Consider the following 16,903-nt stretch of genomic DNA (forward strand, 5'->3'; position numbering starts at 1 on the left):
CGGGATAAAAAAAAATGTGTTACGTACGGGAAAAAATAGTTTAAGAATACTCGTTGATTTAAATTCCACGATTGGCGACTCTGGCCATAAAAAAAGACAGGGCGTCGCATGTGGACACCGATGCGGTGTACCTTGACACGGATGGCTCCCTGAATCACCCAGCGCTCGGGAGAGAGAGAGAGAATGGGATAAAGTGCGAGCTAGAGCAAGAGACGGTGGCAGAAGGAGTGGAGAAGGTTCATATGCAGAGGGGGCCAAGCTGCCAGCAACAAACATCAGCTCTTGCTGCTGCTGCTGCTGCTATCAACACACGCCTACCGCGTGCGATTCCGGAGTGTACTCGATTGTACATCAATGTGTGCTGTGTACGTTCTATTCGATGGTGTGCTCGTATTTATGGATGCCACGGACGTGTGGGTAAGTGTGTGCATACGAAGCCCGTGAGCTCACGGTTGTCGACCGGCCGTCCACCGGCGTCGATAAGCCTCCGTGCCGAGTCCAACCGGCACACACATATGTATACGCAGCAGTTCCACGTACATCGACTACTGCAGTTTACTGTATATTGGTTAGAAAATTCCATTCTCTTCCGCCGGATTTTCTATCTCAAAGCCTACGCAATTGTTTTTAATCTCTCACCAGCAGAAGTAAAAAAAAGTAAAACGACTGGAGAAGGGGCCGATGCTGCAAATACAACGATTTTTCATTGTTTAATCTGTCGTCGTTTCACTTGGACTAAAATTGCTTCATTTTTTTTAACAGTGTAATTGCAATTGCCAAAAAAAAAGTTGAAGAAATAAAATGATAAAAAAGAAAATAGCGAAAAAAACAAACTTTTTCGCGGCCTTTGTGCTGCTTTGAAAGGGGATGCACGGAGTAGTTACCAGGGATGGGGGTTGGTCGATTGGATAACACGCGAGCGCAAAATGCCGTGTGTCTATGTGTGTGTGTGTGTGTGTGTAAGCCTGGCGGCTGTCCGCTTGGAAATGAGAACGTGAGGGGCACTAGTTTGCTCTACACCCTACACCCTCGTACTGCGACTATTACTATATATATATATATATATATATATATATATATATTTATATAGATATATATGTACAGAGTGAGGGTTGCCACCCCCATATATTTTTATACGTACAAATGGACCTGGCGCACCCTTATATTCTCTACTCTGCACACTATCAGGCGAAACGTGTCTCTCGTCTTATGGAAAATCCATACCTAGATCCCTTGGTATTTTTTTTTCTCATTTTATATTTTTTACTCCATTCCCACTGGCATATAAGTCCGTCGTAAATTTTTTTATTTTCTCATCAAGTATTTTTTACTTTTAATCCAGACAAAAAAACATACGCAATTTAGACAAGTAGGATATAAAGTGAAGGATTGTATGGAATAAATAATAAAAAAGTAAGTAGTCATTGGAAAAATGTAGACGAGTTACTACCACACGCAATGTGAGTTAGTGCGCTGTGCGACAGTGGTCGTATTTTATTTGGTGGATGTGTGAGTCTTGGAATAAAAGCGAGCTCGGGTGGACACACACCGTGTGGATGTAAGTACAAAGAGGTCAGAGCACCATTTTCTATGGTCCACCTTAGAGTGTGTGTGCTGGTGGTAATGGTGTTGGTGTAAGAGTCTGAGTTTCTACATGGACTATAAGGGAAAAGGAGACTTGAGTCGCGACGATCCTATTATCCACTTGGCGCACACGTAAAAAGTTTAAATCCACCGGCAGCCTCTGGTGCAGCAGCAGCAGCAACGGCGGCGAAATAAAAATAAAAAATAAATAAAAAGAGGAATGAAGAATAAAAATAACAAAAAAGGAGGATGAAATAAAATGAATAAGGAGGAAGAGGAGGGACGACAAAGAGGTATAGAGGAAACGAGGGCAGAGGATTAAGAGAGAGAGATGAACGAATGCAGGCAAGAGGAATAGAACGCGAGTAAAGACCGGGTGATAAAAAGAGAGCCGCGGAGCTGAAATGAGAGGGGAGACTGGAAAAATATAACCTGTTGGACCGCCAAAGAGTGAGCCGCGCTTCGCGGGAGCAACAGAGACCGCGGGCGGGTGCACAAGAGAGTAACGAAGTGAGCCCGAGATGAGTAGAGAGGGCGAACGGGAAAAGACCCGGAGCAAGAGAATAAGAATATCGCGCGAGTGAGACAGCCGCGGATTCGATCCGAGCTTCCGACAGAGACGGAGACAAACGAGCGTGTCCCGAACCTACCTCAAGTCTAACGTAATTTTTGCGGTGCGATTGAAGAATCAAACTATGAAATCGCTTTAAACCACCGTACTGTGACTGCCTGATTATATCCTCACCTTCAGACCGAAAATTTTACATTCTTATCTCGCCTGTTCCCCCTCTCTCTCTCTCTCTTATCATTTTTCTATTCTCGTTACTCCGTATCGCGTTCAGTGATATCATCAGCGCTCATATCACTGTTTAAACGACATACCGGTTGTTCTTTTTGATAAGCTCCCAAGATAATATTTTACGTAATCATATTTTTGTCATTACACCCGACAAATTTGTGTATGTACTCATTAACTAATTGCGCAAAAAATATCTTTTGGTTTCGACCCGATCAAAATTACATATCAACAGTTAAATCATCTGATATTATATAAATATTTAAATAAATATCAATGGAAAAATGGATTTTATCTCCAGCATGTAATAATTATTATGCATACGTGTATCTACTTAATTAAATTAACGAGCGGCAGTTAAAATTGACGAGTTTTTCGAGGATCAAATGCAATATAATAATTTTGTTCGCCTTGTTTTATGTTCTGTTAACTCGATGTATTGGATAGCGAACGATTCATAAAAGAGAACCGGAAAAAAAAAAATATAATAAAAAATCTAAATAAAACACAATGCAGCAGCACGTGATCGCGGAATAATCGCTGTGTGAATATCTCAGCGCGGAATTTAAAGGGAAATAGAGTGGAGCATATTTTTAAAATTAATAGCCAATAAATTAGCAATAACACGTAACACGTATGCTGTAATTTTTTTATGTATACATGGGCTTTTATTGTAATGTATATATATATGTATATTGTATATATGAGCTAGAGATATCGATGCAATTTACGCATCTTCGCGGTCAATTAGCGGCACGTAAACACGAGTGTCCTATTGGTTTTATTTATTTATTTATTTATAATTTTTTCGTCACAGTGCTAAGCATCTCGGCCCCTTTTTGTCGGTTTCCACGTCACCGGTGCTCGCGGACAAAAGTCAATGTCGTTAATTAAAACGAATTGGAAATTTAACAAGTTAATTTTTATAATTATCTGTTACGGATTCCGACACTTCGCCGTAACAATTTCTACTTTAGTATTTAAATAGACGTGTGAAAAAATATGTCAGACACTTTTTCCTCTTAGAGTTCATTTTTCTCACGGGTATCCTTCAAAATAAAACGGAGTAATTATGATATTGAAGTTATTCGAGGTCTTATAATTTTTGGATTTCTTTAAAAATGACAAATAATAAAAAAAAAATATTTTAAAAAATTGCACTTGTAGTTTTTTAAATTTTCTACATGTGCATATTTTTAGTTTTTTTTTTTTGTATTGATCTACTGAAAAAAAAATCCGAAACTTTTTGATTGTCTGTCAATTTCAGGATTATGAGTCAGCTGACATTTAATAATTTTTGGAATTTTTTAAAAGCGGTAAATTATAAAAAAAAAAATATTTTGGAAAATTGCACCTCTAGATTTTTTAATTTCCTACATGTGCATATTTTTAATTTTCTTTTTTTTTGTATTTGATTTGTTAAAAATAATTGTTATAAAAATATTTATTCAACAGGTCTGATAACTGTAGACAATAAAATTAAAATATTTAATTACTAAATATTTTCGGAGTAATTATTTATTAATATATCGGTCGGAGATGACGGAGTTTGAGCTGTCGGTAGTGAACGATAAGAGCTCGGGATCGGAGTGGGGAATCACGTGGACTCGCTGCAGAAATAAAAGGAAAGAACGGAGCTGGGAGGAAAAGAGTGAAAAGGAGACCGATATGAGAGACAAAGAAACTCGTCGACTCACCTTGTGGTGCTGCATGATGGCAGTGGCCTTTCGCTTGGCTGACATATTCAGGCCTGGCCCCCAACTTTTAAATCGCCGGCTTGCTGCTGCTGGACTCCTGCTCGGACTCTGGTACCCAACTCCTCTGCTCCTGTCCAGCAAACCCGCTGTCCAATCGACACGTAGCCAGATAAAAACGCCCGTATGATTCCACGATAACAGGAATTAAAAAACAACCGCGAGATAAATTAAGTAAGGACAAGAAATAATAAACGTAACGTTTTAATATTCAGATTAGGGAGGCGAAACGGAGCTCGGTAACTTGTGGCAAGACGTTAGCACATGACGAAACGACTCCGATAATACGCGCTCCGAAGAGTACAAAGTCTCGTTAGAGTTTTTATTATATTTTATTATTGTTATATATTTATATTTTCACTGCAGCGTAGAATGGATTAGCAGCACAAACAACGCGGCAGCGTATGTAGATGATTATGATATGCCGGGTTACGATGAGTCTTCCGGTTCACGCGATCCTCTTGTTCGCGTAGCGAATGCTCTACTCAACCGTGTGGATTAAATGACCGTCAGTAGTTCAGAGCCACACAGCATCCACAGTCATTCTATGGCTATTTAAAACTCCCACGTTACTCGATTAGTCCGAGTGGGAAAAAAAAGTACCTGATAGTTTATTTACTGGTACTGATGTTGCTACAGCGACCCGCGAATTATATCGCGAGTGAGTAAAGGGTGATGTCACACGTTTACTCTCTGTCAAGTTCGTCGCAACTTATCACCAAGTAGTAACTTTCAAACTCCACTCAAACTGCTCCGGATTTTAAAAATCTAAAACAGTTGATAAAATAAATCTATTGCGAGATTCACCACTGGGTTATCGGTAAAACGGACAGTGTTCTTGACAAGTGATACAAATATATGTAGATGTATATATTTTAGAGTATTTTATGAACAATAAACATCCGGAACGTCAAGTGTTGGTTTGCGAGAGCGTAACGCGGTGAAAAACAGTAGATCCTCACGTCACGAGCGCACACGGCGAACTAACGGCTGGCGACGCGGCGGCGACCCCCACCTTTGCTCGCCCTTCCGCCGCCTTTACCCGCCGTACCACCGGCGTACCGTTCCTACTCATTCCAACTCAACTACTATGCTCGCAACCAAACGCTTCTATCCAGAGTCGCACACACTACACTCCAAAGAGGGAGAGAGAGAGAGAGAGAGAGAGAGAGAGAGAGAGAGATAGAGCAAGGGGGGTGCAGGCAGGAGTTCCCCTCGTCCATCCACGACGTTGGCGGCGTCGGCGGTAAGGTAGGGTCTGTCACCGTCAGAGTACAGAGTAGAGTTGAGTTGAGTTGAGTTGAGTTGAGTGTAGTGGATAGGAAGAGACAGAGATAAAGAGAAGGAGAGAGAGACTCGAGTAGTTGTGTGTAATAGATGTACTGTAGTCTGCAGAGTAGTATAGTGTAGAGGCAAAGCACAGCGGGAGAGAAGGAGCTGAGGAGCTCAGGGGTACTCTAGGGGGGCGGATGAGGCACGTGGTAGAGTGATCTAGGGTGCGTTGGAATACTAAGGGGACTAAGGGGCGCCTAACACTCATCGTCCGAGAACCCCGAAAGTAAAGGGGCTTCTACAAGTAAAGTAAAACCCTAGTATTCTAAGGATACGACAGTCCTCGGCGTAGTAGTCGGTGGGTTATTCTCTTACTGAGTTTCAACTCTATCTGTACTGAACCTCCGTCTCTCTCTTTCTCTTGGCGAACATCTCTACTGTCCACTGTCCACTATCCAGTGTCCACATTCATGTCTGTCGGAGAAAGATGGTCTCTGTATATATGTATGTATTATACACGTTACACCGTCCGCAGAACGTCGAGACGTGGGACGTCGAGTAGACGAGCCATCGGGGAAACTTGACTTATTCTCCATCTCTGTCAATCTTATCTCTGTCCCTCTTGTCCACTGATATGTGTATGCAGTGTACGCGCTCGGTCAGTACAGAGTCTACTCTAGTGGGTCTTGCCGCAGAGTAGTAAGTAACGTGTGTTGCATGTGCTGTAAATTACAAGCTGACCACTGACATTCTTTAAAATGTGAGGGAACCACTGAGACCCGCCGTCCGATACGGCAATCTGGGTTTACTTCAAGCTGACCTGCATACAATACCAATCCCGCTTTTACTTCATCTACACATCTACGTGTTTTACGTACACCCACACACACTTGCACGCGAGGGGTTTATTATGTAATTGAAGTTGGGAAAAGTCAAAAGGGTAAATGAAAACGAATGTACGGGTTTTTGATTAACATTTAGAAAACCATGGGTTTATTTACCGTAAACAAAACAAAACAGTTACTGGGTATTTAAAAATAATAATAATAATAATAATAGTATGAATTAGGGATTACATGTACTTGAATTGATAACATCTTTTTGTGGAGTAGAGGAAACATTTAACGCTAAAGAACCCGATGAAACTCAATTGCTATTGAAATAAGAATGAGACAGCGGGGAAGAATGATTGAGGAATCTCAAATGTATGAATGTGTGTGTCCGTGTGTGTATGTATGTGTGTGTGTGGGTCTGAATATTGAGTGTAAATGAGCGAGGGACGTGTGACTGATCGCTTCAGCGTTGAACTTGAAAAGTCTATAGCGAAACAGGGGGAGCGTAATAGAATATATTTTAAACTGATGAATCCTACTGCTGTTAAACGATGTTCAGCAGTAGCAGCAGTTGTTGTTTTATATGTATGTACATTTATGTATAGATAGATAGATTGTGTGTAGACTCTCCGAGTAGTAGGTGAGCAACAGTTTGCTTTGATGCGTAAGATAAGAGGGAAATTAGCAGAAGCAGTTAAGTAAGTACGATCTTTTACCTCGAAAAACCAACTTTTTTCTTTGTCTTTTTAACAAGATATATACTCACTCGTTCACTCATGCTCCATATTTATACTACGGCGGTTGCTCGCGTTTACTGTCTTCACGAAGATAAGAAAAATAAATACTCCACTTAACCCGTGCTCTCCCAAGCTATATTTATAAATGCCCATGGTAGTTAGTCCATGTATTGAAAAATATATATGTGTGCGTAGTGTGCAGCAACTATTCCTACCAGCAGACGTGTCCAGTGCTTGGAACTTGGGTTGGCACTTTATCTCATCGATTGTGCGTGAACAAAGTCCCCTCGGTATTAGACAGACCTGGAAGCCTTGGGCGGTGGTGCGCCCCTACCCTTTTGCTGGGCACCCCTATGGATCTCGGCAACCTAGAACTACTACTACTACTACTACTACTACTACTACTACTACTGCTACTACTACTATTACTACTACTAATACTCTTCTCTCCGTACCTCGCCCAGTCGTAGTTACCTCCGCTCTGACACCGCACCGCCACTGGCATCCATTCCATTTCCATCCAGCACACTACTGTCGACCTTCCTGTGTTTCTCGCTCTACTCTGCCTTTATATATATGTATGTATATATATATAGAGAGAGAGAATACCCCAATGCAGCCCCTCCGGTAACCCGCGTTCTCCCCGCAGCCTCTTGGTCTCTTTCGCCCCTCGACGCTCACTCTCTGGTTCTTTACTCACAAAAAAACCCAAGTCCAGTACGAGTAGAGCGCAACGGGGGAGATATTCTCTCCCTTTTACTTCATCTCCTTTTACTCGCTCTTGCCGTCGTTTGCTTCTGCTTCTGGTTCTACTGCTAGTGCTACTGCTAGTGCTAGTGGTTCTCCACCTCCTCGGCCACCCTCTTCCACTGCCACCTACTCTGCTCCTCTTTATCCGACTCCTTTGCTTCCTTTACTGACGCCACCGACGCTACGGCAAAGTCTCATCGCAGTGCCTCTGCCACTAGTATTTTAGTCTCTATCTCTCTCTGTCTGTCTCTATTTCTGTCCTACTCTCTTTCTCCGACTCTCCAGCACAGTGAAGCTCAATCTCTATGCTGCTGCTTTGATAACACGGCAGAGGAGTTTCATCTTCTAAGTGTCTGATGAATTGCCGAATCCATGCAACCGATCGATCAAGATGACTTGAATTATTTTTTACTTTTCATTCATTTGTTCTCATGGTCTCTGTCAGTCGGAAACTGCGGCAAACTTCTCAGTTATAAAATCTCATGAGTAGACAATAAAAATTCACATTATAAAAATATAAATATAAAAAAAAAAACTTGAGAATTAACGACGGAAGAGTCTGATAAAACAGGAGCATGGAAATAAAACCGGGTGAGAGTGGATGTATACAAACAAGTACTTGAGTATCAGTGGAGAAAATTCGTTGACGCTCGTTCTTATCCTTTTTCATATCCTCGTCCTCATTTTCTTTCTTATTCTCTTGCCCATTTCCATGATGTTTTTATTCATCAGGAACTGGGCGGACAGCCGAGATGAGCGACTGCGGGGAAAGTCGTTATTCTTACTCGACGTATAACGTCAGATAGCCGGAGAGGGGTAAAAAATACGGTGGAGTAAAGTGTAGAGAGTACGAGTGTAGTGAGTATGAGTGCGTCGAGTGAGGAGGATGAGAAATACAATAAAAGACTTGAGAAGAGCTTGCCCTTGTGGGCCGCACACATGGTGGCCACGTTGCCATCTCCAGCACCTCCACCTCACCTCTCTAATGCATTCCCAGCGTTAATACTCACTTATACATTTATACACTCATATACATTGAGCTAGCTCTCAGTGGCTGCATACAGCGTACAGCATACAGCATACGGCGTGGAAAAAGAGGATAAGAAGTCAAGCAAGAGGCTTGCACACGTGCGAACGAGACTTCTTCCCCAGCGTGTATATATGCAACCCAGGAATTCTTATTCTCAAGTCACCGGACCATCCGCACGATCACGGGATGACCCGAGTACGTGCCAATTTTTTTTTTTTTTCATCCTACAATATCTTCTCCTGACTATTTTACCCGTCCTCGAATGAGTACCTAGATCCCTATCACTTGGCAATGTCTTTTTAAATCCCGTCTCTATTCCACGCCGTACATATATATGTGCTGCAGCTTTGCATCCTCTTGCTAACGGTATCACTATCCTGATGAAATTGTTTCGTGAAATCGATCCATGATTACCAAATACCTTTTTTTTATTTATTTTCCGATGACCTCAAGGTCTCCAACCGGTCAAATGTCTTGAGTTTGATGAATTATCGATATATGTAGAGAGAGAAAGAGAAGCTTGTGTGTATATATACATATATTTATATATATATATATATATATATATATATATATATCTATATCTGTGTCTATGTTTGTACAGATTGTACATTCACACAATAAAAGATTTGATCAAAGCTGAGCAAGTTGTCGTTTACAAACACAGAGAACCGCGGCTTGGTGTAATCAACGAGCGGGTCTTTGATTGGACTCGGCTGCATCAGGTATGAAACAGAAGTTATAAGGTATGTCCTTCGGCAAATGTTCCAAGCTCATAGACACCCCGGGAGACTCAAAGTTTACCGAGAGCTTTAACCCAGCATCCAACTGTTCTCCTCATCCTCATCTCCATTCTCATCTTCATCCTTGTCCTTGTTTCTGTCCTCGTCTTCTGGTCCTTCTATTTCTATCCAGTGGCCCTGGTAGTCTCTCCGGAATACCATACCAAACACACAGGTATTTCCCAATATACCCACCACCAATTTGACGCAACGTTGGAGCCTTCGGCAGCATATAAGCGATAAACGCTCCGGATTGCCGCCACTGACTCTACAACTCCAGAGTTTCGCCGTTGTTGTGAAACAATCGGAAGATAACCATCGTCAAACTGCTCAATTGTTCTCAATTGTTCATACACATACCTATTATCTACATATATATATATATATATATATATATATATATATATATATATATATATATATATATATTTACGTAGTTATATTGTTACAATATGCCCAACTATATGAATACATTTATACCGATCGCGATATCTAATAGTTTGTTATAGAGTCAATAAGTTATTTTGATGTTGCTACACACTTTAGCAAAACTTTTTATCATCCGTTTGATCTTTCAGACATCAGTGCATGAATTACTCGCTAGCTTATACACACAAGCTCTCACAGCGCTTTTTGATCCACATACGACCTCTAAAGTCTAACCTACTTCCTGCACTTCTTTTGCGCAGCAGCCATCCAAGTGTGTGCATGTGTGCTAAAGAAAAAAAAAATAAAATAATAAATAGGCGCCTAGAATGCGGCAACCATAAGACGTCCACCTCGACTCTCATCGTCACCCTTTTCGCGAACGGAACGAACCTTTCGCATCAAAGGCTGGATAGTGTTCCTGGTTTCTTTTTTGCGCTTTACGTCCCACACTTTGTGCACTACGCTCTGTACTCTGACATGCTGAGTTGAGTGCAATAGAACGGATCACTAGACGCGTAAATAGAAATGCAAAAAAAATCATGCCACAGAATTGCGTTTGTGGCAACGAGTATTATAGTTTTAATAATTGTAAAATGTGAAGTATAAAAAAATTTATAGAGCAACTGAGGGCTTGTACTAACGATCGATATATACTGGGGTTACATTTACACGTGTAATGATGCTGGCAATTAAATACGAATTGTCAGCATTTCGAGATGACGAAGAGTGCAGATGCGTATGGAAATGCGTTTTAATGGGGTCAGAAGGAAAAAGGGGAAAAAAAGAAAAAAAAAATGATGAGAGGATGAAATATCATACAGAAGTTGTGCGTGTGGAAATATTATTTGCTGAGAGCGAGAATATTCAATTCAATATTTTACTCATATATATATATATACATATATTTGATGTAATTGTCGATTGTATAGAGAGAGACGATTTTAAAAATGAAATTGAAAATTTATTATTAATTAAGAAAATATAATTAGTTAAATTAGGATGTAATATATATGTAGTATACTTTTACGGATAGAGAATTACATAAAATAACTCACGGCTTGAGATAAAATATTATTCTTCGTATCAATATTAAGTGTACTTACGTGTAAAAATAAAACCACTATTTGTAAATTTAGTTTAAAACTTAACGGGATGTAAACTTTAACTCGGCTCGACGTTATCTTGGTGGTTGTTTAAAACTAACGTTCCGAAGGTTCATAACCCCGTGAAGTACTTACTTATATTCAAAAAATTTTATTATACTAATCTAACAATTACTTAGTTGAGCTTTTAATTGTTTCTGTAAATACTTTCGGAATTTTTTATTGTTGGTATTTTTATTTAATGCAAAACCATCTCAAAATTAATCGTCTATGAAAAGTTGGAGTAGGGTTTGAAGGGCTTGGGTTTATTCATTGTAATCTCGGGCTGAGGTCAGTTGGTATAAATTATTTAAAAATAAATTTCGAAATTGTGAATTTAAAATTCTAAATTATGATTAAAATTTTTTTAAATTCAAATTTTAAAAAATCTGAAAAATGGTTGACTTTATGGGCCAACCCGAAAATTTTTCAGAAGCTTGAAAATATTATTTATAAATTTTTGAGCTGTCAGAGTTTAAAAAAAAAAAAACAGTTGAACCAAAAGAAAAAATCTGTCTATAGGTTGACTCTGCGGGTCAGCTCCGAAACTTCCCGAGCTCAAAGAGCTCGAAAGCATTACTGTGAATACATTAAACCAGCTCTTCCAGCTTTTATTGAGAAATCTTCTATAATAACGCAGGCACATAACATTAAAGAAAAAAAAATTTTTCTAGGATTTCTCTTGGATTTGTCTAGGATTCAGAGAAGTCTTCTAGAAGAATGCTAATATATGTAAATATATATATAAGTAGAGAAAGTTGATGTCTTTTGGATTTGTGGTGGATTTGTCTAGGATTTTTTTAGGATAGTTCTAGGATTTTTCTAGGATTTTCAGAGAAGTCTTCGATAATAACTCGAACACATGATAGTAAAGAAAAAAAATTTCTCTAAACGAAAGGAAATAATTTCCTTTTTTTTTGAAAATTTGCAATTTTCTTAGCAGGAAGTTAAAAATTTATTACAAAACTCTACTTTCGCAAATCGAACCGAAATCAATAATTTTCATTCCTTTGAAAATTTTCAATATTCATAGCGCGAAGTTTAAAAATTTTGAATTTATTTGAAAATCACATATTCCTTTATCTTCATTATATTCAAGATACAGGGCAAGTTGTCTTCAATAAATTAAATGAAAGATGAATTTAAAGGATAAAAAATGATTAATAAATTGTTGATATTTATTTTTTCAACTGTAAAGAAAACGCAGCACTAAAAAGTTGCAGAGGATGTAAAGTAGACGGTAGAGTGAGACATTTAGCAACAATTTATATCCAGTTAGAAACGTTTGTGCTCGGCTGCATAGGAAGTAGTAGAGTAGGATCAGAAATAAAACTATGGAGGGGAGAATAAAAAATAGCCGGAAAGTTTGGGTTTCACCCACCGCAGTCACCTCTAAAGCTACGCCGTAGTGTATAAACTGGCCCTAAGAGATCTTAAAATAGTTAGACACAATTTATACATCCTGGCTTGTTGCACCTTGGAGTTACTTTGAGCCAGCTCAGCCCGGAGAATAAGTAGGATACATCCTACTCGCATTTGGGGATCCACATGCATCTCATTCCGGAGCTGAAGGTCTCCGCCAAGTCACGGGCTGCTACAAAGTCGAGACTACTCGCTAATTTTAGATTCAACATTTTTCAGCATCAACTCGCTCGAGCTCTACCTTCGGGTCGGCTCCGTCACCATTGATTTATTCAATCCATTTTTTTACTTTCGTAAAAATTTCTGTTTATTATTACAGCGGGATTATTTTTTCTTCACTAAATTATCAACTTAGCAACTGGTTATTGGAAATAAATTGAATGGAAATATCCGTGCAGACAGTTAAGAACTTAATGTGTCCTATTTCCCCATTCAATACATAAAGATGCCATTCAAGTACTGGGAAGTGGCTCAGCCTGCTGTTGAGTGACCGGCTGGATAAGATTTGAGTATAATACTGCTCCCAGTCAGTCAAATGAATGTTTTAGACCCGGAACAACTGATATATTTTATTGGTAATTACAAATCACGCAATAAATTTCATTTAAAAGCTTTCCTCGGTCTGGAAAGCAATTCCGGAGCTTTTACATCCCTTGACATTTACATTAGGGTAACGAGTAATTAATCATATTTACGCGGTATAGGCATTTACTGACGACAGTTCACTTTGTTATATATATGTAACAAGACCCGAAGGCCCGTCATAAATTAAAAGTGTCCAAGTTTGTCAATCGTCAGTTAGCGGAATGAGGCCGGGAATAATTTGAAAGAAGACAGCGGGTCCACTGGCGCAAATAAGTAGCAGCAGCCGAGCGGATAGAAGATAGAGGGACAGAGGAGTCCAGAAATTAATATCGCCTAGGGATGGAATTCAGGAGATATATAGAGGCGCCTCTTGGTTCCAAGCTCTTTTCCTAGTTCCTTTTACCTAGTTCCATCTCCTTCCAGTTCCTCGGGCAACTCTCTGATCCTCCAGCTGCAGCAGTAGCAGCAGCCAGCTCTAAAGCTCCTCCACCTATTCGACCTCTTTCCAACAATTTCCCTTCTGACGTCTCCAAGCCAGGAACGAGAACTGTGAAGATGGCTCTTGGCCACCGTTACTGAAGAGGCGGAGGAGAGGGAGGGGAAAGAGGGAGTGGACCGCTACCAGAGTACCAGACAAAGTCCTGGAAAGTCCGTAACATGAAAGAGGCAGGCAAGAGCGTAGACCCTGAGATATCGAACCGACGTTCCTCTAACGTCTCTTACACTTTATCTCTCTCCCGACTCCTTTTCATACATAGATATAGATATATATAGAATAAAAGTTTGTCAGTGTAGATATAGAAGTAGATATGAGTGTAGATGTAGGGATAGAAATACATAAGGAGTGAATTCCCTCGTTGGCAACTCTTTTACGCCTTTCGTCGAATTATACCGATAAGAATATTATAAATAAATTAATGCGACATTAATGCGTTAAAGCGAAACATTTTCCCGACACATTTACCTTTTTCGTAACACCGCACACAAGTTTTCTCTACGGCTGCCGTGTGTCCGTAGTCAGCCACTCGGCCCCTTTCTCTGCGTCCCTTGGGTGCCTCTTGCTGCGATTCATCCCCCAAAGGACCCGGCGACGTCGCCCAGGAAGAGGCCGGGGAGAGAGGACGAGGGTGAGGAGACAGGGTTTGAGGCAACAGTCAGAGAAGTTGGGTTTCATCTCTGGTGGTGTGAGTCGGGAAAGAGCACACTGTACTATACTACACTACACTACACTAGAAAGAGGGTTGCACGTGGAGTTTAGTTGAGATAAAGTGAAAGGGAAGTAGCGTGAGAGCGAGACCGAGTGCACGTCGTAACGTAGAGTAGTAGAGAAGAGACGAGAGTATGTGCGGTGAAAACGGGTCTTGGTTCCTACACTACCTACCCGACCTTCTTCGTCCTTCCACACTCCTCCACTCCTCCACTCCTCCACACATAAACACTGCTCTCCTGCACACCCTCATACCCCCGTCACGAACCTCTTTTTCCTACTTTCCACTATCCACCCACACCCTCCCCAGCTCAAACTCATTCTCTCTGGCTCCGTTTTATTCCTGCTGCTACTCTCGCTATGTGCATGAGGGTTTATATACACATATATATATATATAGATATATACCAGCCAACCAACCAGTATATACCCTCTTCACACACGCACGTTTTTCCTCCTGGCGTCCAATACCCGACGACTGCTATGCGATGTCAAGCCCTTCACTAAAATCTACGATTCTATCCAGCTGCTATGGCAGATATTTTTTCTCTTTTTGTTCACGTTCACGTTCACTCGCTCTATTTTTGTTCCGTTCTCCTCTTTCTACCTTTCTGTTTTTATTATTATTTTTCCCTTTTTATTTTGATCAAGATATTTCTCGCTGCGATGCACTCAAAAATGACGACTACCCGCTCCGACAATTTCTCCTTTGGCTTACTGAGCTCTCTATCTCCGGATGATATTTTTACCTCAGTTTCAAAGACTCTGCCGCATTTGTTACGCTGTACTGGAAATGAAATTACATAAGAATAAAATAAAAGGACCGGGAACAAATGCCACTGAGAGAATAAAGAATATCTATAGGTCTACATATATATATATATATATATATATATATATATATTTATAAAGAAAAATGGAGTAAAGAGGCTTGAAAACAACCGAGTAATAAGAATTCAAACGCGTGGTTTAAGAAAAACATTTGCGGTGGTTAATAGTTGGTGTGAGCGTACAATGCTAAAGAGGTGGGATTTCACAAGACTAAATCGTCCCTAATTTAATGCTCGCCCCTCTCGAAACACTCAACAGCGCCTCTGCCACGGTTTAACCCTCAACATACGTATTTATATACAGCGCTTATACAGATATAGATATAGATATATCAACTACGTATTCAAGTGCATCTATATGTATATATATATATATATATATATATATATATATATATATATATATATGTATATGTGTGCACAAATATATACACAAGCGAGATTATTCCACCACTGCTCCGTTGGCTTTTCATTTGGAATTTCAAAGTTTAAACAAGTGATCTTATCGTTGCGCTGTTCTCGGCGGTCTCTCGTTTTCTCTTTTTCACAACTTCAGGATATTCTCCATACACTTGAGGGGGGAAGATATTAATCTAGTCGAGGGTGACGCTCAAGGAGGTGAAACTTGTAGCTCTCGTCCACCTTAAAAATATTTATCATTCTGATTCAGCGACAAACAGAAACATTTTTTTAGACCATAAAATTCAAATATATATACAGAAAAAAAATATTTCTTGGTGCAAGAATAATTTTTCACTATCAAATAAAAACAAAAATTTTTTTGGAGAATAAAAATTTTTTGAACCAAGAAATCCTTTTTTTTTTCTGTATATTTATATATATATATATATGTGTAAACAATGTAAGACTAGATCGATATAGTTTTAAAATGGATAAAAAAAATCAGCGATAGAATTGGCCATTGGCGCAATGTAAATACAATACTCAAGACCGTAAAATCATATAAAATAGCCTCGGGTTCTCTGCTACGGCAAATACGGAAGCAACTTGAAAACGAAGAAACACAATAATACACACTCACAGCATGTAAAAAGAATAAAACACACATAAAAAGTATAAAGGTAGAAAAAAAGAGGGAGTGAGAGAGATAAAAAATTTGTTTCGGCACGGCGGGTTGGCGCACTATCGGAAAATTAAATTTCCGATTCCCCTACCACTCAACAGCACACGTGATGCAGCTATTGGACTATTTATCTACCCACATACACCCATATACGATATTTTCCCGAGTATAGTAGGGTCTAGCCGTTGTGGTCGTTGCCTGGTTCTCTTCTCTGCTCCCTTCTTCTTCTACCCGGGTATACACTCTAGAGATAGAGTAAAGTAGAACGTTTCGAAACGCTTCACGTCTCAGCCTTGCTATATGAAGCCAACGAGATCCTTTGTAATCTCGTTGAAAAAGATAGCGGAATGAGTGGGAGGTTTGCGGAGACCGTCTACAAGACTACGCAGAGGATCCAAAAGTATCAAGAGAAAAAAAGTAAAATCCGTAAACCCATCTATATACTTTTATACACATACATATACATATATACATATATATACATATATATACATATATAGATGTAGTGTTGAGCCAGAGAGCCGCATAGTCGCCCTCATCGCGAGCATAAATCACAATAGAAGCGGAAAGTGGCATAGAGAAGTTCTCAAGCACGGATACATCTTCTGTCCTACTGCGCCCTTCTTATCCCCACTAACTGTTCACCTCTTTATACTATTCTTGTCC

General features: G+C 39.8%; 1 protein-coding gene across 3 annotated transcripts in view; it reads right to left on the reverse strand.

Annotated features, from left to right (window-relative positions):
* Positions 1–5,106, reverse strand: part of LOC103568865 (nucleolar protein 4-like) — a 35,001-nt gene extending 29,895 nt beyond the window's left edge. For all 3 annotated transcript variants that reach the window (XM_053741946.1, XM_008545871.3, XM_014440808.2), the window contains exon 1: positions 4,078–5,106. In XM_053741946.1, coding sequence (XP_053597921.1) covers positions 4,078–4,122 — 45 coding nt within the window. In that variant the 5' untranslated portion in view covers positions 4,123–5,106. The remainder of the gene's footprint in view (positions 1–4,077) is intronic.
* Between the last annotated feature and the right edge of the window lie 11,797 nt (positions 5,107–16,903).

This window comes from Microplitis demolitor, chromosome 1, assembly GCF_026212275.2.
Source record: "Microplitis demolitor isolate Queensland-Clemson2020A chromosome 1, iyMicDemo2.1a, whole genome shotgun sequence".
Taxonomy (NCBI): Eukaryota; Metazoa; Arthropoda; class Insecta; order Hymenoptera; family Braconidae; genus Microplitis; species Microplitis demolitor.